The sequence below is a fragment of the Cavia porcellus genome, unplaced genomic scaffold (assembly GCF_034190915.1).
Source record: "Cavia porcellus strain 051 isolate PalLab524CR breed Dunkin Hartley unplaced genomic scaffold, mCavPor4.1 scaffold_20, whole genome shotgun sequence".
In the NCBI taxonomy this organism is placed as follows: Eukaryota; Metazoa; Chordata; class Mammalia; order Rodentia; family Caviidae; genus Cavia; species Cavia porcellus.
This window is the reverse complement of record NW_026947503.1, coordinates 48,003,032-48,028,257: the sequence shown is the minus strand read 5'-3', so window position 1 is coordinate 48,028,257 and position 25,226 is coordinate 48,003,032. Positions and strand designations below refer to the sequence as shown.

Genomic DNA, 25,226 nt, shown 5'->3' with positions numbered 1-25,226 from the left:
TATTATGATCTGTATAATAAACTCAAGCTTGCATGTTAATTTATGAGATGGAAATTATGTCAAAGGCTTTAAATACTATTCCAACTCCCTCCCAAGTAAAATACAGGTACTTTTAAAAACAATGCAAGCTTCTCTTTAAGTCAGGAAGAATGGAAATAACTAGGTTACTCCTGAAAACACGAGGAATAAAAGATAACAAATACATTCTTAAATTAGATTTAAAGAATCACATGAAGTAACATTGGGAGACTAATTTTCTTTACTCTTTCTTAGAATAATAAGTAATTTGTTAGACTGAATGTGGAGGCTCTAGGGAATCTTGGAGAAATAAGTTTGAAGTCTCCAATCTGCTCATTGTTTGCACAAAATAGCATTTCAAATTTTAAACCATTAAAAATTAACTATCATATTATTCAGAAAGTTTATAAGGTTTCACAATCATTGTTTAACACAGAAATCTGTTTATTAAAACAAAACAAAACAGAAAATTATACCAGCCCTCAATTTTTGATTTTTCATTTAAATAAGCAAACTCTAAATCCACACCTTAAAAGATGTTTGTGCATCTATGTATTTCCAAAATACTCATATTTCAATAAGATTTTCACATTATATTCACCAACAGTATCACAAAAGTTCTTTTTTTGTTTTTGAATTTTTTGTTTACATAACTGTAAGGAATAGTAATTCTAGAAACACTAGAAGAAAAAAAGCATAGCAATGTCCACAGTTACAAGAAAAAGTGCACATTACTTGGTCACAATCACAGTCATTACTTGAAAAACTATATGTAACAAGTAGATAAGAAATATCACTGATGCCTTCAACTCATGGTCAAAAACTGAATGACATAAATTTTACATGAAATAAGGCAAATTCAGGAATGCACAAAAAATTTGTAATCCAACCAAAGCTCATCGACCAAAATAAATAATTATACAAGAAGTATGAACTAAAGTACTTCTTCCTAAATATTTTAAAATAGGCTTGCCTCAGTGCACAAAGAAAACACCACTCATGTGTACCCAACACTGGAAAAGAAGAAAGAAGGGCAAAGGATGGAGAAAGGAGGGAAGAGTTCATTGAAAGTTGCAGCTGCATCTGCTGAGAGTTCTTCATTTTTAGCTAAAATTGCAAATTATACAAATCGTACCAGAAGACATAACGGTCTTTTTGGAAATATTTCTGAAAGAGAAAAATGAAAAGAAAAACTACACGCAAGAGTGCAAATTTTCAGATTGTCACTTGCAATGTCTTAACATTCAGTCATCTACATCCAATTGCTGCTAGAGGGATGCTTGTAAGACAGCAGCGGCAATCAGGAGTGAGCAGCTCTAAAGGAACCAAAGTGGGGATTTTTTTCAGCGTGAACATTAAAAATATCCTGTGATGAAAACTGCTATGGTAAAGCTGCAATATGGAGTGGACTTTTTTTTTTTTTTTTTTTTTTTGAGACCAGTATTAGTGCAGAATCGCAGGCTTCTCTTGGAAGTAGTTCCTGATGTGACGATTTAAAGAACGGAGGCAAGGGTTTTTCCAGCATCAAGTGTTATTTTTTTGTAGAAAGAATTTGGAAAGAGGAGAAGGCAAAGGGATGTGGAAAAAGTACTTACAGTAGTTTCTCAAAACAGTTTTCTTTTAGGACCTATGAAAAATTTACCAAAGTAAAAATGACAATTCTGAATGAAAAACAAGTTTTCTTTCTATAAAAATTACATATTTTTTTAAAATACAAGATCCTTTTCATGGTTGTTATATTCTGTAGCAACAATAATTTGGCTTTTTTTTTTTAAACCAGGTAATTCAGATTTCAGTCCAATGAGTCAGTAGCAAATTCCACTAATGTTTCAGTTGGATCTTGAACTATTTTTTAATACCACAAGCTTCTTCGGTTTTATCCTTGAGTTAAGAATACGCAGCCTTGTTTGCCCATGATATTTATGCTGACACACTAAAACAAAAAGCAATGGGCTGGGCACAATTAAGTATCGCAAGTACTTCAGAGGTCAGAGTTCCTTTGAAGCACCTTAACACATCACTTTATGGATCAGAGACAATGTGGCAAATGGAAGTATTTCTCTTAAAAGATTGTGCAGTAGGACCAGAAGTAGCTCTGCTGGGAAATCAAAATGTCATTAGTGGAAACTGCAAATTTATAACTCAGTGAATACGGTCATCATTTGACTCAGTTCTGTTGCAAAATGAGATTTTCCAGTTCATCTGCAGAACGCAATAAAAATGCAGCTGATTCTCGATATCCTGCAACAAGCTGTCTCACAGCATTGATTTCAGTTGGACTCAGCTGGGGTCTGGAGCTTGAACTGCTAGACGATCCCGAGCTAGTCGCCAACTGCCTCTTCATGCTGAGATCGGTGGGTCCTAAGAAAAAAGAAAACACAGGATTAGATATGGATAATATTTGTTCTAACACCTTGGACATGAGCACTCACCAGCTACTGTCAAATTAATTCATGAATTCTTTCATGAGAAGCTAACGATGTCTTTAATGAAATTCATCTGTCCTTAGGAGACTAAACAGCAAGATGCTATATAAGTGGCAGGGGAAATTTTTACAGGTGCTTTGCACAGCCTCTAGCAATCACTTCTTATTATATATAAATAGCAATGGACTTTGTGTGCTCTTTAGAAAATTGAATTTTCAGTCAATCTTCTGCTTTGCAGAAGCTTCTCCATGCCAGCATAAAATGATGGAAATCACACACACAAAAATTTTTTTGCTGCATTTGTTAATAGACATTTTAAATCTCACCAATTCAGAATTTTCAAAACATCTCAGATTGTGATTCTCATGACTCTTTAGTATAGACTCAATGTCAAAAGGACTGGGGCACTTTGACAACATGTTTAGAGTCACATAATTTTTAAGTGATAGCATAAGGACTTTACTAATGTTTCACTGCAAGGTGGTGTTATTTTACACTAGGGTGATGAATATTAAAAAAAAACTGTGCACATAGTGGATTGAAAGTTTCTTTAGAAGGGTAAAAAAGCGAACAGTTATTGCAAATAACACTATAGAGAAACTATAAGCATTTAGAATCCTGTTTTATGCATTGTTAAACTATCCTTTGTAGTTACCTAAGACACATTACCCAAACTTTTTAAATTTATACTGTATTGAAACCAAGTCTGGTATTTCTACTTTTGGAGAATTTATAAATTTTTATTAAAAATTAAGAAAAATTAACAGTTATTTAAAAATCTTAGATTTGTGTTGAGATGATTCTTCAGATCAATCACTTTTAGATTTTTGATTGGATTATCACATAAAGTGATCATTTTTGTAATTCTCACCTTTCATTAAGTATTTGGTACAATTATTAAATTTGTAAACATGTGTTACCTTAAAAATTCTTGATAAATGTTACTAAACATATAACTAATCACATATTCCCAGACTGTAATGATTTCATGATTTATGCATGATTTATATTTTTTCCCTAAATATGTGTAACATTTCAGACACTGCTTTTTATTCTTTGAACTAAAACAGGAGATGTTACCGTCTTTTCTGGTACTCCTTGAGGCAGGGTGGAACAGGTCAAGACTCAAGTCCCTCAACTCTCTACCCAGAAGGAGGCAGATGTCCCAAAGGAGGGAAATAGCTTCTCTTGGAATTTAATTAGAGGAGAGACAACACTGGCACACAAGAACTCTGACACCTGAGAGAAAGTGATTTCCACTTCTGTAGTGGCCTTTCAATGCTTTGATTTTTTTAGCACGAGTTATCTTCCATTTGCTCTGCTATTTACAAAATCATGCTATTGACATGACAAACTAAGAGCATATGGGGATTTCACACTGGCAAAAAGGAATTACTGAATCCATGTTCAAGTAAATCATTAATATTGCCTAATATATTTCAAAAGATCTCAGTTGATTTTTACAAAGCCTCATGGTATAGCAGGTGTTCTGGCCTCTGGATGAACACACATTAAATTTTGTTTTGTTTTTTCCCATTTTAGAAGCCAGTGACAATACAAATATTTATGAAAAATTTTCTTCCAGTATGTAGATGTTTAGTGTTGACTTGCCAATTAGCACGATTTTATGAAGAGGTGCAAAATTTGTGATTTTGATAGCAATCCTGGTTATTGAATGGCAGTTTAAACTGGAATTGAGAAAAGATTGAAAACCAGGGTTCTAGTTCTTTTGGGAGTAAAGGAAGCTGACTTGATTCTCAGGCTACAGTTGTAAGCATGGCTCCGGACCTCTGGCTCAGGATTCCAACAAACCTAGACACAGCTCCTGCTTTCTTTCAAATGTTGATTAGCATATGCAGATTTTAGGCAGCTCTGCTATTTTTATCTTCTCTGGAAGAAAAGGTGAATTTATTACTTTTGGTTTCTTTTGGATCTTGGGACCAGAATTGTGTATAATTTAAACTACAAGGTATCCTTTTTGCTAAATATTTATTATTCAAAGTTCAATGTTGCGTAGTTGGAGAGGGAAGTGAAAATCAATTCATCAATCCATCAATCAAAAATATTCACAAATACACAAATCATTTAATTTGTGACTATTCACTCTAAAAGCTCTGATTGTCACTAGCATTCTTTTCTGCCTCACTGAGTTAATATCATACTTGACTGATTTGGCTTAACTAACTCAAAACAACAAAATGAATTAATTAGAATACAAATCAATTGTAAAGTAAAATTAAACTTTGATGAACATGCTAGATTTAATGAATCCAGAGAAATATTTTTGGAAACAAGGCCACTGAGAAGAATGGCTATGAAAGCTTGGAACATTAGCAAGAGAGTGGCCAGTGATAATATCATCAAAAAAATGCTTCCAAACAAAATGATTTCAGTATCAATGTTAAGGCACACTTGCATAAAATTTGGTGTTATGCACCAAATTGCACCTAGATATTTCCCCTAATCCTCATATACTCACAGCTGGGGCTTTATGGAGGTGGCTGGATCTAGGGTGCTTGAACATGGATTATGGGCATGATAAGTAAATCAGTCCAGAGAGTGCTTTAGCAATGTTCTGGGTGTGGATATTGGGAAGGCCCACCCAGGCTGTGGGTGGCACCACCTAAACGGCTTGTAGCCTGAATGGGACAACAGGCAAAGAGAGACTGGCTGTTTGTTGTCTGCTGCTGCTGCTGCTGCTGCTTCCTGACTGCCCTGCCATGGACTGTTTCTCCTCTGCTGTGCCCCTGCTTTGGAGTCATCTGACCATGGACTGAACCTCTAACAGCGTGAGCTTTCCTTCTTTAACTTGTGGGTATTGGGTATTTTGTCCCAGTAATAAGAAAGTGACTAAGATACTTGCCTGATAAGACACTTGTTATATAAGCACCTACATTTTTATCCAAGCTACACAGACTAATTTTTATAATCATTCTGAATGTTGAATGAGAGGTTAAAAGATAATTTATGCTAGCATATAATATTAAAAAAATTAAGACCTATGCATCAGAATGAAACCTGGATTCAATTTTTAAAGGGTTGGGCACATTTAAGTTAAGCATTGGTTAAATGAAAATATATATTTGTGTTTCTCAATTTTGTTTTCCAAGTTAAATCATCAGTGAAATGTTTTCTCTCTACTTATGGTAAATTTTTTGTCCTATTTTTTTTCAAAAATTCATTTTTGTAGCCATATTTTAGATAATAGGACCCGCTTAGGACAAAGTTTTGTTTGCATGCTATGGTATAAATTCTATTTTTAAAGAGACTGGTAACTCCTTTTATGAATCAGAATTTATACTGAGGGTAAGAATTCAAATCACCCTCTCCAAAATTCAAATATTATAAAGAGATGCTTCATTTACATCTTATTTAACATATTGCTTTAGGTATCTATGTTGATGTCTGGCACAAAGTGTGCAAAGAATATATGTAAACGGCTAAGAAGTGCTAGAGTTTTTTCTACAGCCAAGCTTGAAATGATGTCATTAATAACACCTAATGACAGTTAAAAGAAAACTAGCCAGACATAGAACACAGTGGCTTGAATATAACTAATTCAAGTATGATTGTAATATATGGATACCTGAAAATTCATTGAGCAATTTAAATTAAATTAACAACATTTTCAGACTCGTGCTTTAATACAGTTAGCAAACTTTCAAAAGAAAATTAGTAAATATTAAAGATAGTAAAAGCAGACCTTATCTCAGGTATTGTAGGCCAAGGCACAACTGCACATATTATGTAGGGACTTACATAAAAAGAGAGAGCAAACATAGCCAGTCACAGTGGTGCATGCCAGTAATCTTGGCGCTCTGGGAGGATGAAGCAAGAGGATCATAAACTGGAGCCAGTCTAAGCAACTTAGTGACTTGGTAAGACACTGATTCAAAATAAAAAATAGAAAAGGCCTGGGGATGTATTCAGCTTAGTGTGAAGGCCTTGGGTTCAATTTCCAGGAAGGGAGGATTTATACAAATTTTTAATGGAGAAAAGATCTATGAAAGAAGAAAATAATGCTACAAAGTTCTTTTCTTGGAGGGGATGAACAAATGGTTTGCTTAATGGGGGTTTAGAGTTAGCATTTCCTTTCATCAAAATCAGTTGCCAATGTTCATCCTTTAATGCAAATCTGTATTGTGACTTTATGTGTTTCAACCGTGTAACTGTCTCTTTATGCAGAAAATTAATTCCAAATAGAGATGTCTGGTCACAAGCATATGATTTTCAGTGAACATATTTATTATTTGGAAGGCATTTGTAAAATTGTATGAGTCTTCTGTTGAAAATTTCTTTTAGCAGGTTAATATACTGAAGATTAATTATTTCCAATTGCAGATTAAGGTAGAAACTCCTTACCGAAAAGTAAAAGGAAGTTAAGAGATAGAATTCCCTCTGTAGTATGTGCTCTGGGGCCTGTAGTATGTGCTCAATAAATATATCCAGGAACGATTGCTTCATTTTATGAAGTTTTGATGGTAGAGACAGTTCATAATGTAACTTGCCATTACTTATGATCCGAACAATATTGGTCACCATCAAATTGTTTTGCCTTATAATTTTAGATTAGATTGATCAAGAAACATTGCCAATTCTGCAGCAAACAGTAACTTCCAATCCATTTAGTGTGTAGTAATTATGCTGAGAGCTCTTCTTGTTCAGGAAATTTTCAATGATAGCTTTGTTCTGAACAAATTTTCTAAAAATTTTATCATGACACATCAAGGTGCTGTGTGGTAGGAAAGTCAGGATATTGAAATTCTGTTTCTGACAATATCTCATGAAACCAGAGAGGACTAAATTGATAACATTAAATAAAGTTTAAATACATGGAAAAATCAAATGTATTCCATAATGGTCCTGCTGATAGCTACTGTGATTCACACATCTTAGCATATTTGACGTTAGATTATACTGAATTAGTTTTTTCCCAATTTTTTAATTATTCTCAGTTATAACTCCTCCAGACAATCCACAGAGGCTAATGCTTTGATCACTTTAAAGGCACTAACCCCTTGCATAAACAACAGAGAAGTTTTAGTAACACTGTCACTCTTCAAAAGACAAAAAATTCTTTTGAAATTAGTTGCTTTACTTTTTAAATTGACTATTGATTGACAATCCTAGTATCTCATTTTTCACAAAACTTTGAGTCTGTTCTCACCGTATTACTAACAGGTTTAAAATACTTTTTATTTTATTTTTTTTAAATAGGGTTTCACTTTGTAGTCTGACTGGCCTTGAACTCACATTGTAGCTCAAATTGTCCTAAACTCACGGACATCATCCTACCTCATCCTCCCAAGTGTTAGGATTACAAAACTACCACTGTGCCTGATTCATCAGGTTAATAAAAATTTCTTTCTATAAGTAAAGTGACTTCCTTGATTGTCTCATAAGCCACTTGGAAATTCACTTTGGCTGCAGGATAATCCTTCTGTTTCTTCCTTTTTTACTTTCTCTCTCTCTCTCTCTCTCTCTCTCTCTCTCTCTCTCTCTCTCACTCTCTCTCTCTCTCTCCAGTGCTAGATATTGAACTCAAGATCTCACCAGTAGGCAAGAGCTCTGGTATATGGTATACACCCAGCCTGCTAAATTTCATTTCTTGTTTTTCATGACAAGATGCTTAAAAGGGGTTTTTATTAATGATAAATTTAATACTTTCCTGTGAAAGATTAAAAAATGAAAACTTCAACATTTTAGCTAAATTAGCTAATGTATATAAAATGTCCAGTGAAATACCTGAATTTCACCAGAGGGCCAATAAAAATTAATTCCTTTCACGTGATAAGTAAATATGTGTTAATGGACTTAAAAAATCTAAAGTATCACATTAACTAAAAATTAATAGATAAAAAGCTAATGAGCTGCATTTATATTCACAAGTCTAATTGTAATATAATTTGTCTTTATAATCCTCTTCCCAAAGCTAGAATTACACTGGCATAGAATGAGGGTGGCTCATTCATTTTTATTTCTTTTTCACCTCCTAGGATCAGTATAGAATTAAGATTATCTAGTCACTGTAGTTTTGATAAAAATCGTTTGTAAAACCATCAGCTATTTTCAAGGAACATATTTTCACAATACTGACCACATTTATTTAATGGCTATATCTTCATTTGATGTATTTATTGTTTTTGAGTTTATATTGACCGCTGATACATTTGTCAAACAGTATATTTCCAGTAGAATGACTTAAGAATAAGTGTTTGACTATAAAATTTGATCTTTCTTCTTCATTCTTAATTTCATGTTTTCTTTCTTTTGGTCATTGTCACAGATCTTTCTAAAGACCTTTCAGAGTTTCTGCTTTTGATATTTTTTCTGCTTTTGATTTTGTAGGTCTTTCTTATTGCTTCTCTGTTTCTTATTTAGTTAATTTTTCTCACTGACTGTCTTTTGTTATCTCTGTTTTGTTTCTATATAGAGTTAGATGATTATCTCAAACAAAAAGAAATGATAACGCCTCAGTTTGATCATTATATAGTATATATATATATATACACACACATATATACATATATAATACATATATATATACATATATACATATATAATACATATATATATGTATTAAATATCACAGTATACTCTACAAACCTGGACAATTCTTTTGTCAAGTTAAAAAACTCAAAAATCATTTGCTCTTTAATTTATATGACAATATTACATTAATTTCATTTAATATGTAGTGCTTCCAAAATCATCAATTATGAATACTTCTAAACACAATGTATAAGGCTGTTGATTCTTTGGCTATTGCTATATGCCGAATCTAAAAAAAAACACACATTATTAGATTATTGGATCTCAGTTTCTAGACATACCATACAGGTTTTTTTAAAGATTAAGATAAAAGAGGACATAATAATACAGGTCAGAACAGAACAATTTAAGCAACATAGTGTTTCACCACAAGACAAAGCGATATAACAGTAGTTACCATAGTGTCTCTTTCCTTGAAATATTTGAGAATAATTTCATATACTATAGCATCAAACATAACAAGACAATGTAAAACCATTCAAGGGAATGAAAGTATTACAGGGTATTCAGAACCAACTAACAGAAAACAAACAATGGTTACTGTATTATCTCCTTGTCTATAAAATAATTTTGTTTATACTATCACATGTAATAAAATCCAATAAGATACAGCGTGATAAAACCGATGGAGACAGAAGAACAAAAGCTTGGTGGGACTTCAAAACGAGATGGTATTAAATCATCACTAGCTATTATAGTGTCTTGTTTTCTTCAAAATAGCTGTTCATACCATCACAGACAATAAAATCAAACAACCCTGAATAAAACCATTTCAACTAATGAATGAAAACATTATAAGGCTTCAAAGCAATATAATAGGGAATCATGATTACCACATACTTTTATGTATTCTTACCTGTAGGGAGCAGCACGACCACCCCATCACTGCCTTCCCACCTCTCTCCTATGGGCATATGATGCACCTGCCTACATTAACCATAATCCTCTCCTGCTTATGTTATATACCCGGATGTGACAATAACCCTGTTGTATTCATCCCCATAGCCTCTTCCTGTCCCACCAGCCCGCCCTTGGACTATAAAAGATGTGATCACTTTCTGAATAAACGAGGCTTGATTGGACTCCTCAACTTGCTTCCATCTCTCTTTGTCTCGCCCCTGTTTCTATTTCATCCCTGTTCCCCCTCCAGGTACACCCCACGGATTGATCCGTGGGCCAGATCACTTACCATTTCTTACATGAGGGAAACTATTCAGTATTTATACAGGTGAGTTTGATTTATTTCGCTTATGAATATGGTCTCAAGCTGCGGCCATTTATTTATAAATATCTCAATGTGATCATTCTTTATAGCTGAGTAGTACTCCATGGCATAAAAGTACCACATCTTTTTTATCCATTCCTCAGTTGATGGACACTTAGGTTGTTTCCAAGAACTGGCTATTACAAATTGTGCTGCTGTAAACATGGGTGCACATATATCACTGTGGTATGATGTGTTCAGTTCTTTTGGGAATATGACTAGAAGTGAAATAACTGGAACAAATGGGACTTCCAAACTCAGCTTTTTAAGAAATCTCCAGACTGACCTCCACAATGGTTGCACCAGTCTACACTCCCACCAACAGTGCAGGAGAGTTCCTTTTTCCCCACAGCCTCTCCAGCATTTGTTGTTGGTGGTTTTCTTGATCCTGGCCATTCTTTCAGGAGTGAGATGGAGTTTCAGTGTGGTTTTAATTTGCATTTCTCTAATGAGTAATGATGATGAACATTTTTCATGTACTTAATTTGTCATTTGTATTTTTTCACCTGAGAATTGTGTATTCATCTCAAATGCTCATTTTTGGACTGGATCTTTGAATTTTGGGAGTCTGATTTTTTTTTTAATGCTTTATATGTTTTAGACAGAAGTCCTTTGTCTGAGGGACAATTCACTAAATTTTGTCCCAGTTTGTGGGTTTTCTTTTCACTATGCTGGAGATTTCTTTTGACATGCAGAAATTTTTTAATAAGAGGTGATCCCAGTTATTGATTCTGGGAAGTATTTTCCGTGCGGCCCATAAAGTTTTAATTATTTTTTTCCAATCCACATGCTTCCCTCCTCTCCCCTCCTTTGCTTCCCTTCCCTTCCTGCCCTTCCCTTCCCTTCCCTTCCCTTTCCTTTCTCTTCCTTTGCTTTCCAAGATGTATTTTTAAAGTCTTTGGCTATGAAGGTAAATATATCAATTTCTCTATGTAATTTTGTTAATTTTCCTTTTTCTAAATTTTAAAGCAAGTCATTGAAGCACATATTATTTATATAATTGTTACTTTCTGTGGAACCATTACTTTCATTAATCTTTAATGCTCCAGAGCCTTGTTTTAACCCCGATTACTGACCAATTAGCAATACAGACACCAACAAACGTTCTTTTGGCATTTCTGCAATATTATGTTTTGTGAGGTCTCAGGGTAAGACTTGGAATCACTCCATTTTCAGAGAACTCACCTTTTGTGAGAGAAACTGTCAGATGCTACACTGCATTTGGGAACTACGTGATTCCTCTGTAGTCTATGTCAACCTGAACTCATTTTCAACTCATTTATTATATGTAGGTCTAACTATAAGCCTCTTTTGTTTGTGCTTCCAAGTATTTAATTTTTCTCAACATTATTAAATTCTCTCTTCCATGAATACAAGTAAAACAACAGTAGACTATCAAAGAATAGGCTTTTCTCCCCTGGAAAGTATGTGACAAATTACTAATATATATTATAGATTATATTATAGATATTTATATATCTATTATATATATATATATATATATATATATATATATATATTATAGATATTTAAGAAGACATAAAAAGCAAGATATCAATGTCAGGCCAAGAAACTGTTTAAAAGATTATTCAGCAGAGCAAAGAGAGACATACAAACACCCACCAACCCCCAATACTGCAAGTCACATCTCTAGCAAATCGAGGCTTATACATAGCACTTAAAGTTAAATTAAATCTCTATCATGATAGCTTCCAAGTCTGATTTGGGGGCAGTTGAATGGTTTAAAGTTTAATTTCATAGAAGATAGGAAATACCAATTTCTTACACATTAAAAATTTCATGATTATCTTGAAATAAATTCAGTTGAGTTGTTAAACAGTTGGAAAATCCGATCTCCTGGAAATGCCTTCAAACACTCAAAATTATAAAATGAAACATTAATTTAATGAATAAAAACAAATTTATCCTCCGCATTTTCCTCTATTTCATCTTTTTTTCTTCATTATCTTTTTCTGTTTGTGTTTTATTTCTTTCTTATTATCTAAATGCTCCCCAGGGGAAAAAAGAAAAAACCAAAGAGAAAAACTACCCTTCAGCAGCTCATATTTTTATTCTTATCTCAGTGAGATTTCAACTGAAAGTGCAGTTATTTGCTATGTTGCCTTCCCAGACTTCCTCTAGTGCATTTGTTAAATTTTGGTTCTCAGCATTGCTAATCACCTGAATTCATTTAGCACATGATCTTTCCATCCAAACTTCACACTTAGTATTTTCTAGAGATGTAACTAATTGTGATAAACCATACAATAACCTGAGGGCGTTATCCTTGCAACAAGGGCATAAAGATTAATTTATTATTTAAATTTTTATGTATATGCTTTCATACATTTATATTTAAGTAACAAAAAGCATCCGTAGAACCAGAGGAAAAAGACAACAATGTGTCCGTTTATTATTTGTCGAAACATGACAAAGGTGATTGGGTGCTTTTCTGACTTCTGTTTAAATCTGAAACCTCCAAAAACTTCCAAGGATTAGTAAAAATATATAGTAAGGGCATAATAAGATGAAAGCCTTCAGAATACACTCAAGAAAGACTGAATATTCATTTTATTTCTTACATTTTTATATTCTATTATATTTAAGATAGCAAAATCAATAAACCATAGTTTATCTATGTTAGCTTTAAAATATATCTGGATATATTCAATCTATTCCTGGAGAGTTTTGAAAACACCTTAGGAATGTAAATATAATGGAAACTCTGCTTGTGTTAGAGCACTGATAGCTCAGGTAAACAGCAAAATTTACAAATGAATTTGGACTTGATCACAGTGTTCACCTTCAAACAATGAAATATTATTTAACATACGCATAAAGTGTTCACCTTCAAACAATGAAATCTTACTTAACATACACATACACAGAAAGTCATACAGCACACAGCAATAGCTCCTCAGATAGCCAGGGGTCACAATCTTCTGGTGGAAACTTCCTTGTCTCAAGATCAGCAGTCAGCGAATTGAAGACCCAGGACAACCAAAGGTGTGGTTCCAATCTGCATGCCAAAGTCATAAAGACTAGGAAAGCTTGCACTATGTTTCCAGTTATAAAAATGTCAGGCTCAAGGTGTAAGAAGAACTCAAGTTTCAATTTGAGGTCTACAGCACAGAAAGACTGGTGTTGTAGCTCAAGTCATCTCCAGAAGGAAAAGTTCCCTCTTACACAATTTAGTTCCATTCAGGTCTTTGATGGAGTAGATGAGCCCTCCCCCACCCCTATATTAAAGAGGGCCATCGGCTTTACTCGGTCTAACAATCCAAATTTCGATGTCATCCAGAAACATCCTCAGAGACACATCCAGGGTAATAGTTGGCAAAATGTCTGGATACCGTTGGTCCAATCAATTTGACTATTATGTTCACATATATTACTCAAGAAAATTTACCCATAGTGTCCCAAAGGGATAGTATTCTAAGTCATTTGTAATACTTGACATAATCACTCACGTTAGTTAAATTAGATGCCTTTATAAAAATAAAGATGTAGTAGAAATTGAATTTTTTCCCATATACTTAATAACAATGTGAATTATCTCAAATTTCTGGGTGTTGAAAACACATCCTTTCCACTAAGCCCAGAGCTATTAGACTTGATTTTTATTTCACAATAACTGAAAAACGTAGGCTAATGGTACCATAATAGAAACACTGAGCACTCATAAGGTATTAATTAGTGAAGAACTGACCCTCTGGAGTTGGGATTGTTAATAATGATTTACTACCAAATTAATAAATATTTACAATATTACAGCAATATTATAGTTGTACTATAAAAATCTAATAGTGACTCAACTTGACTATGTTTGGAAAATGTTTTTTTAGCAAAAATTCCTTAAGGTAGGACAGAATTGTACATTTGTCTGACTGGCTGTTATGTACAGTCTCATGTGGTCAGAGGTGGGACATTTTCAGGTGGCTGGACCTAGAGTGTGTTATGCTGGGACTGATTCATGGCCCTAGGCCCTAGGATTAAGGTTGTGAGTGCTATCCATCCTAAGAATCCTGGATAAGACAAAAGGGATAGAAAAGTCCTATTTGTCCCTTGTTGCTTTGTTATCTTCTGTCTGCCATTGAACTTCCTCCTCAGGAGCCACCTGATTATAACCTGTAATCTCTGCAAATTATGAGCTAAATACACCTTTTCTCCGGAAACTTTGGGTGTTGAATATTTTGTCTCAGCAATGAGTAAAGTAACTAAGACACTAGATGATTTAAAACACAAATTACGACACTTTCTTTCAGTAATTTTCCAATATTCCCATCACTATCAATAGTTTGTAAATGTATAGGTACTTGTGACATGTATTTTTCATTCAAATGTTTCAAAAGATTTACCAAAAATCACAGTAAGTAGATATTTATGTAAACTTCACAGACTACAGTTATAGGATCCAATAAATGAAAGTGTTTAAATTATATACTTATAGGAAAAAAAGTGTGTTTGAAATCCTTATTCTGATCCATTTACTTTTTTAAATTCTCAGAGATCATTCTGTTTCACTTTTTGTAAAATGAGAATCAGCAAATTGTACAGAGTTGTATTTTAAGAGATACTTAAATGGTATGTATGTAGGTAAGGTCATTTTAACAGGGGCTATTGGAAATAGGGGTGAAAACAGTATAGGCAGTGTTAATTCTGAGACATCCATTTTTCTCTTAGACTAATAATTTAAAGATAGGAAAAACAAACATTAATACTATCAAAGAATAAATGATAAAGTCTAGCAAATAGTAGGCTATCCTTAAATTGAGTCAAACTAAAATGACTCAATAGTAGCAGGAGTAGCTTTTATGTGTAGTTAGAATAGTTACATTCCATTTGCAATTATTCTAAACTATGAAAGAAAGCAGGGCTTATCTGAAATATAAAGTATTAATGCTGAGGAGCTACTCTTTTATCTCATTTGTCAATAAATATATGATGGAAGTAAAAATAAACATTTAGGAAACATAAAATATTTAAAAGCTGTATTTGAAGACAGAGTGTACATGCTGCCTTATTTCACTGATTTCTTATCAAATATTTACATTGCTCCATAAAACACCAAGAGATTTAAACATGAAAGACAATCATTTTATCTACCTAGACAAAAGATTTTCTTGATGTGAAGAGAGAAACGGCAGATAGCTTTCTGTTAAGTTTAATATTCTTCTCCCAGGTTTTCACCTCTGATACTAAGTGGTTTACAAAGTGTATTAATATTTTGCAAGAAATAGAAGGCAGAGTGGTGCAAGAAGAAAGATTCATAGAGGATGAAAATATGGAAGAGGTATGTGTATTATTAAAGTACAAAACATGTCTGATTTGAAATAACACAAGGAAAATAAACAGAAGATGAGCTTACTGACTATTATGGAAAACCCATGTCCATGAATGTATTTTGAGGAAAACACTGGTAAGAACACATCATTGTCAAGATAAAGATGCATGTGGGTAAACCCATCACTCATGAAGCTGAGGCAGGAGGATTGCTGCAAGTTAGAGGCCAGTTTGTGCTACAGAGTGTGTTCAAAGCAAAGCAGAAATACATAGAGAAATACGTTACCTGTGGAAGGGGGTGGAGGGGGTGAAGAACAACATAATTATCTCTACATTATTTTCCCAAAGAGATAGTAATATTTGTAATATATTTCCAGAAATAGAAACCAGAAAAAAAATCCTTATATTCAATATAGTTGTGAACTAGTTTTAGATTAAATCAGAGCGCTCAAGAGGATTACATTCACTAATGGGTTTAATTACCCATGCTAACCTCCTTGTGACCATCTAGATACTGGTAAGTCACATACTAATTTTGAAATCATTTGTTAATTCTGTCTTGGAGTGGATCACTTAGCAACTCAGGAGGTACAATCTGTACTGTAGGGGCTCATCTCCAAAGGCATATATTTCTCCTGGTTCTATAAATTGTACATGAATGGGAGAAGGGCTTTCAGCAAAGGCATTTATGTGTCAGTCAAGAGCCAAATGTCATGCAAAATTACCTAGCGCCATGAAATCTCAAAGGGGAATATTAGTGCTGTAATCATGTTGGAAAATTTTAACATTAGAGGAGAAATAAGGGGCACCTGGCATTCCTACTGTCGTGGAATGATTCACGCAGACTCACCTAAGGGCAAAGGGGTGGTGGCAAATGAGCAGCTGGAGCCCATTTCTAAAAGGTCCTTCAGCACCTGAGAAAGGGGAACGTGGAGAATGGCTAATCCAATGTCCATAAGAAAGTGATGTTTCTGATTTCCCACAAAAGCAGAAAGTGCTGAACTCCCTGGGAGAGCTGCATTCTGAGTGGCTCAGGGCTGGCGAAGCAGTGAAATGTAACTGGTTTGTTCTAGCAGCTCCCTAGAGGATGTGTCAAAGTTCAAAAGAGACAGTGGAAGGAAAACAGCCACGCCAACTGTAATGAGCTCGTGTCACCTAAAAAAGCCCCTGGGCAGTTACCCACAGGCCCAAAAGGCAGGTCCCTGCACACTAACAGGGTCATCTTACTCCCTCCCTTCAGTGACTGGGCACAGTAGAGAAATCTCGAGGGGGTCTTAAGGATACACAAAGATCCATTTTACCTTACAGAAAGGAAGGCTTTTAGAGAGCTGCTCCGAGCAGAGCCCGATCAATGTTGAACTATAAAAGCAATTACATATCCTGGGCAGTGTGGGGGAAAACACAGGGCCACCCACCTTCCTGTTTCAAGACTTTCTCTAGGGTTTGTGACCTACAGAAACCCAGTGAAATACAGGAAGACTCAGTGATAAGCTGAAAGATGTTTCATTAGATTCTGCAGATAATTCACATAATTCTTCTTGCAATGCTAGTCAATAATTAACGTAATTTCCCATCCTAAAAATTTACAAAACAGCATCACCTCTCTGATTCTCTGTATATGTCAGTATATAGCTGTACAAGTAATTGACATTCTCAAAGGAATCCTAGGCTGCTAGATTCTGTGGGAAAACTGGAGATACAACAGGAACGTGGGGTCAAAACTCTCATTACATTTCAAATATCTTGGGTTTGGATTTGATTTTCCTAAACATCATACAATTTGAAATTTTATCAAAATAAAATTCTTTTATTTCTTTTCTAGCTTTAAAACAATTCCAGCCAATGCCAAAGAGGTTTTCAATACTCCTGTATTGTATAATTTGTACAGGAACTGACTCATTTCCAAACCATCAGATAACTGAAAGTTACTTAACAGCCAGGTACTTTGAATTAAAACCATTTAAGAAACATCATTTAAATTTATTTATGTTTTTCCCCTATATGTTTTTCATTAAGATGTCAATGATATAAACATAACTAAATGTCAAAAAATCTGGTGGAATAAATGTAAAAAAAATTTTTTTGCAAAATCATGTAGAGGTTAATATAAAAGTATAAATTAGCTCTTTCTAATAGAAATTTCTATCATGACAAAAATGCTTCCCTGTACTGTTCAATACAGTAGCCGCTTGCCATGTGAGCACATGAAACAGGTCTCTTTATAAAGGAGGAGCTGAATTTAAAATTTTGTGATTTCAACTTTAATATCCATTGAGATAGCAGCATGGTACAGAAACCTATATTTGAAAGGAGAAAACAATCAAAATAAGGATGCATAAATGAATAGGGTTTCAAGTAAGAAAATACCTCGATGAAGACATAAAAGGAATACTCACTGGAGAGAAGGACTTACTAAAATAGACAACTACCACAAGTTGCAAATCCTGTTTGAAAAATATTCTAGCAATAATACATGAGTCTAAAAGTCTGCTTAAAAAGAAGCAGAGTTTCACTATGTGCTGCGGAATGTGCTTTGACAAGTCAATCAGGTTTAATTGGATGTCTACAGAGAGATAATAACCACATAATCCCAATTAAGTTGACATAACTGGATCATACAATCACCTTTCTTTACATAATGGCATCATCATGCAGATCTTCCCACTGTGTAAAGGGCCTTTGGATTCACTTAGGGGGTTGCTTAGCTTCTGTGAATCACTTCTAGGCTCTACTCTACAAAGTGATTATCCACAAAGTTTTATATAATAGACCTTATGTAATTTTACTACAAGAGAGACATCCAGCAGGTCCCCTCCTCACACATCTGCACTGCTTCTTTGCATGTGGCTGTCAAACCAGAACAATTCATTAAGAGTCCTAAGGTAAAGGGAGAAGATGTACCTTTCTAGCGCCCCTCGGTAAATACGGTAACAATTTCTTTCCTGAATTAGCGGTGTAAGGTGAATATATTTTAAGGTAGAATTTATATATTTCAAAATATTTTTCTCAAATGTTTGAATGAAATATATATCTTCCTCCAATAGTTTGCTCTTCAGAGTATTAAGAAAAACAATGATAACTTTAGTGAGTTATCTTTGAATTCAACTGATTGAATTCAGCTGAATTCATGCTTAGTTAAATTTTGTCAGAAACTCCAAAGAGGCATAATGCTTTATAGAAACAATTATTTCATTCGTCATTTATGTATTCAATTAGCATTCACAGAGTATGAATGTAATCCAGTTATTTACAGATAGTGGTGATATGACAGAAAAAGTCCCTTTGTTTGCTCTCAAACTGGGCATATTATAGTATAGAAAGGAGCATATATCAAGTTTGCTAAGTTATGAGAGATCCCTAAGGTATCATGGGGAAACACAGGAAGAAAATTTAACCAAGAAATGAGTGAGGCAACCAGTAAAGTTATTGCAGAAATCATAACAGGTGCAGGGCAGGGTGTCCCTGCGTGATATAGGCAATAGTATTTGTGAGGATGAAGAATTCAATTTTGGATAATTAAACCTAAAGTTCCTTGTGATGTCCAGATCAAGTCATCTTGTAAAGAAGTAGATATGCAATCTAAAATTCAGGGGAAAGATTAGGTAGGAAGGCAGATTTGAGTGTATTCTGCAGTTGATACTAGAACTCGTAAGCTCTGTTACACTCTGGGTAGAACAAGAGGAGGAAAATGACAGAGACAGTATGCTAGGAAAGTTCCAGCATGATGGGGGACAAGAAGAAAAACATAAATGCCTTGAAAGGCAGCAGGAGGATGAAGTGAGAATCACATATAATACAAGAGTGCATATCATGGCTACTGAGGACATGGATATTTCAAGTTCTAATCATTAAGTGAATTAGGTATGTCCAAGAAATCCATTACAATGGACAAAAAAGCTTCTTTTTGACATAAGTATAGCTGCTTACAAATAACCAGGCCAGCAAAATGAGGAAGACGAGACAGTGATAGTGAGTAAAAGAGTAACAAGGGAAAGGAAGTAATGACAGAGAATGATTATAAGCACCCGGGCACTGTTCCCATGGAAAGCCACCCCTACCACTGTAAAGCAGCTCTAGTGTACAGTGAATCCTGCAGTCAAGCTTCTTTAAACTCAGATACTCCTGGTATAAGCCAACAGCCATGAATATTAGTGAAGAATAAGGAAGATAATGACTGTAAAGATTCTGGCGAACTAGATATTGCTATACAAATGTTAGTTATTATGGTCATTATTAGTGCAATTTAATCTTGTTAGAGTTCATCTGTATATCAGCCCAGTTCATATCAGAGTTGAAAAACAAATTGAAAAGTCTGCTCCATGGAGTTCGTGGGGAGGAAACACCAGCAGTAAAATTATGCATTATGCATATAATTTAGACTTAACAAATCCAATGGAAAACTGCAGTGAACTACAATTGCCCTCTGAGATAGCTCAATGGGAACTTCCTGATAGAAAGGAAGCGGTCCAAAGTCCTGTGTAAATGGATGGGATAATAACAGGAGGGTTGGCTGCTTGCTTGCTTCTCATTTCAGTCGGATAATTTGAATAAATTCTTTATACAAATTGTAACTGCTGTCAGTTTGATAATGTTCCAACTTGAAAATTTGGATTGTTGGGTGCAGACACTTGCCAGCTCTAAACAAATGGAAGTTGGCTAATAAAAGATTTGGAGGGCACCCTGGCATCATTAGTAGATAGAATCTTTTCTTGCTATGAAGTCTGCAGCATGGGCCAGCTTTTTTTGCTATTATTTTCAAGATTAAGCAAGAGTTTATGAAACTCTCTAACTGCCGTAGGTCCATAAACTGATGAATAAACTGGATTCTCCCTATTGCATTCATAGAAGTCCCAAATCTTTCTTCATACCTTGGATTCTTTTGTTTCTTTGTTCTACATTTCTGGGGATCAAGCCCAAGGTTTTGTGCATGCTAAGCATATGTCTACCCTGGAGCCACAGCCCATGTCTTCCTGTGCCTTTCATAAGATAAATCTTTCACCCAGAACCTGAACTACAAAAAGGTCTTTGTACTTTTCATTTAACATTTTTGGCATCAAAATTTTTATTTTAAAATCTCTTGTTTATTAAGCCAATAAAATGAAGGACTCACTTCTAGCTCTTATTCAGGGAAATATAATAGCATACAAGATAAAATTTCTGATTTGTAGGACTGCAAATCTATTTAGGGAAAGATGTTTGAAAATATATGTCACAGTTCAATGAGATAAGTGCTAGAACAGAGACACATAGGATTGGAAGGATGTCAAAATAGAGTAAGGTTTTACAGAAGAGGTAGACTTTAAAGTACTGTGACATTTAAACAAGGGAAAGAATATTTTATGTCTTTTTATTTTAAGTTTCCTGAGGTCATGGGTTTTGCCCTACATAACTTTGTTTCTTTAAAATTATGATTTAAGCATAGGAACCCAATATATTTGTTATATTGAATCCAGAGAAATATTAAGGTCTGTTTTCTTTCTTCTGTTTTCACATTTTCCTTGAGCAATATATAGAGTTCACGTGGTTTTACCACCATTAATTTAAAAGATCCTAGAAAAACCTTTTTTCTTTTCAGTCTTTGATCTCTGTCTTATGCTACCAATTTGAGTCAGATTCCCAGGTTTGCCAATCAGTAGTTTGGATTGTAATTGTCCTCCTCTGCTTTATAAATTAAGTCAGGTGCATAGTCAGTTCATCTGGCCCCCTGGGAAGGTGCTGCTCCCTTCCTTTGCAGATGCACAAATCCTAAAATCAAGAATTCTCACACTGAAATTAACCAGAGCTGTCAGCCATCAGATACAATGCTGGCATCTAATCTCATGCTAATCTTCTGTTACCTCCTTTCTAGCTCTCAAGCCTTATGCATATGTACGCAGTTTTGCTTTTTTTTTTTTTTTCCCCTGCAACTACAAATCTGTATGGGGAATGACTATTTTAATGTTCTTAAGTGTGAAGAAACAACAGAGATAGTAAAAGCAGTTTTGAGTAGATTTTGGACATGTAGTTCAGTGGTAGAGTGCTTATCTAGAATGCACAAGATTGGGTTTTATCCTCAGCACTGTCATTCTAAAAAATGATAATGAGAATGTCATTTTTAAAAGAAATAAAAATATTTGAAATTCTTGAATTTATGAACAAAGCCTCCATATAAAAGAAATTGTGTGCGCAATTAATTAATTAATTAATTTTTTGTGATTAAACCAGTAGTAGATAATACTGGTGTTACTAGTTAAATGGATTCTCAGCGAATAAAAAAATTCTAGATCACCATTAAACAGTTGAGTTAATCATTTCCCTTACCACCATTACAGTTGCTGGAATCTGTTTGCAAATGTTTTCTAGAGCAGAAAGCTATGATCTGCCAGCACTATTTTACTGTTTTGATGTCATTGTTTTAATTTTAGTTGACTTATTCCAAAGCCACTGAATAACCATATGAACTGAATGCCCCAAAACTCAACATCTTTGACCTTGAAAAGTCAGCTAAATTTTCAGGACTATTTCTTTCACAGTAGCCTTAAATAAGCAAACATATAGCTGTCAAAAATTTTCCAAGTCCTTACATGATGGTGAGGTTTTTGTGAGAGGAAAGATTTCTAGCTAAGGTGAATTTCAATATGGTATGACAGTACCTACATTCAAACTGCAGATTTGTAAAACTTGCTTTCTAACCCACTCAGATAGGTAAATATCAGGAATCTGTATGAGATTTCCTATGTGACTTTTGAGTACCACACTCATACAATTAAGGAATGATATCATGGTCCTGAAAGTGTGTTTGTGTGTGTCTGTGTCTGTGTATGTGTGTGTGTGTGTGTGTGTGTGTGTGTGTGTGTGTGTTTTCTTATGCTGCATGCTTCACAGGACACATTCAGAATGCTGTGACAGCTTATTACTATACTTGACCTAGCCTGCGGTCTTAAATTTAAAGGATGAACAAGGCATTATAGGTTAGAGAAGAAAAGAAGGTCAAAGAAACCTGGAATTGGCTGAACCATAAGTTAGGGAAGAATAAATCACATTATTTCTCTCAGAACAGTGAGGAAAACCCGTAACACAGGATTTAAATGGTGAAGTGATGTGATCAGATATGCGTTTTTTAAAAGACGACTTTGGTCCTTCTGAGAAGCACAGATTGAAAGGCAAGAGAGACTTTGAGAGGCTTCCTTTTAGTAATCTATAACACACTTCTTTAAGATTCCCTCTCAGGTTTCACTTTTAATTGGCAGTTGCCCCAAAGTGGCCTCTTCCCATCTCAAAAACAAATCTCAAAATATTTGGGCGTATATTCTTTATAAATATTATCTTATTATAGTCTCCCCACCTGTGACTTTCTTTTTCAATTTTTTAGAAGCTCCTCTGTGATTTGCTGAATAAATCAGAAAAACAAAGTGGAGAGTGAAGCTCATGAATTCCCAAGGTAGCCTGTGTTCAGAAGAGTCTCATGCTTTGTTTATTTCTCTGTTGTCAGGGTCTTGAGATCCTTAAAAATAAGATGCCTCACATTTTTATTTTGCGTGGGGTCCCCAAAATTATTTAGCTATTTACAGAGCAAAGACCAGATATAGTTTCCAAGGTCATGGCCACATGGCCCATGCACACACACCCAAAGTGCTTTACTAGTCTCTTAGCCCTCAGGTCAATCAAGTGGACAATCAGGATCGATCACCACAACACCTATTGTGATCAAGGAGAAATATCAACAATAGTAGTAGACCTGTAATAAATAAAGCAGCCAAGCCTAACAAATCACATGTACATAGAATAAGAAACAAAGCATTATATTTAATGGTGAAAGACTAAATGTAGTCCCCTTAAGATCAGGAAGAAGATAAGGGTGTTGGCCACCAATACACATACACAATATTCTACTGGAGGTTCTAGCCAGAGTGATTGGGCTAGAAAAAACAATATATAAATGACATGCATATTTCAAAGGATGAAATAAAATTATTTTTATCCACAAATGATACAGTGCTATCTTATATAGAGGAAATCCTAAGAGATCCACTCAAAAACTAATAGTACTAATAAATGAGTTCAGCACAGTTGTAGACTACAACATTAACATTTTATATGCACTGAAGAATCTAAAAATAAGGAAAATATTCCATTTGCTATGGCATCAAAACGTAAAATGCAGCACTCAAATTAGCAAAAGTAATGCAAAACTTATACTATAAATATTATAAGATATATAGTACTTGGAAGGTATTTCAAAAGTCTGAAATACATAGAAATATATCTCATTTTCAGTTTGGCATTTCCTCAAAATATTAAACATAAATATATTGTATATAAGACCCAATAAAGCTACCTCTAGATGTTTACACAACATAAATGACAGTGGGTACAAATAAACTTGCATATGAATGTTTGTGGCAGTAGTATTCATACTAACTCCAAAGTAGCAACAACCCAAGTGCCCATCATGAATAAATAATAAAATGTGCCGTATCCATAGAATGTGATATTACTTGACAGTAAAAACAATGATTTACTGATACATACCATACACAGATGAACCTTGAAAATATTATTTTATCTGAAAGAAACCAGACAAAAATGCCATATCTTGTATGATTCACTAGCTTGTATAAGGTCCAGAATAGGGCAGTATATGGAGACAGAAAGCAGATCGGTGCTTAGCTTCATAGACATTGAGATTATTATATCAGTGGTTCCCAACGTAGCCTCTGGTATCAGAATACCTGTGTTCAAAGGCTGGCCTCTCCTTTACTTGAGGAAGGGCATTCGAAAGTCAACCCTTCTGAGACTCACAAAAGAGAGTTCATTTATATGACAAAGAAAAAAGTTGGTGTGCAGACTCTTTTTAAGGTGGGGGAAAGTTCCTTGTTTTAAAGATTTTCATCAAGTTGTACAGCATATCTCACAGGGCTGAGAAGTACTATAGGGATTCAATAGGTGATAGTTACTGCTGCTGACATTTGTTATACAAATTAATAATTTCATAAGAAAATTTTTAAAATTTAAATTTAGAAGACAAAAAATGTCAAAATTCCTAGAAAGCGTGCTCCCCAAATTTTGTGATTTAGTAGATCTTATGAATTCTTAGTTCTTATGTAAAATATTTTTTTTTAAAAAATAACTTCCAGATTTATAGGCTAAAAGAATCCACAGGTTTTGATCACATTTTTCTTCTCTGGACTCAGACTTGATCTTTCATGCTAATTTGCTTCTCCCCAAAAAGAAGAATTAAAAATAATGGAGAAGACTCACTAGATTTAAAGTCACATGTGTATCTGAAATTTAATTTCTTTCCAAAATATGCTTCTTTTTCCTTTCCCTTCCCTCAGAGGTGCCACTCTTTTGAGCAAAAAGGCAAGTCAGGCAGAATAAAGCTCAATGATCTTGTCTTTAGTTCAGAACACACTGAAGAGCCTCAACCTTTAACTCCAGAAGAATTAGCCCTGAAGGTGCTCCCAGCACACTTCCAGTGTCATAAAGACAAGTGATTCCCTGGACTATGGACTCACTTCACACTAATGTAATTTCTCCCAAAATATAGGTAAAGGCTGACCAAGACTAATGAAATTTTCAAATGCAGGTTTGGCTTTATTTCTAGGCATTTTCAGTGGATACATAAAATATTTCTCCCAACAAAAGATACATTATAAGTGGACTACAAATTAAAACCCAAGGTTATGAGGTTTTTGCATAAT

The 25,226-nt window shown here is 34.4% G+C and overlaps 1 protein-coding gene across 6 annotated transcripts in view; it reads right to left on the bottom strand.

Annotated features, from left to right (window-relative positions):
- Nucleotides 1–241: 241 nt before the first annotated feature.
- Nucleotides 242–25,226, bottom strand: part of Nol4 (nucleolar protein 4) — a 300,071-nt gene continuing 275,086 nt past the window's right edge. For all 6 annotated transcript variants that reach the window (XM_063231787.1, XM_003474094.5, XM_003474095.5 and 3 more), the window contains one exon: nucleotides 242–2,379. In XM_063231787.1, the coding sequence (XP_063087857.1) occupies nucleotides 2,186–2,379 (194 nt within the window). In that variant the 3' untranslated portion in view covers nucleotides 242–2,185. The remainder of the gene's footprint in view (nucleotides 2,380–25,226) is intronic.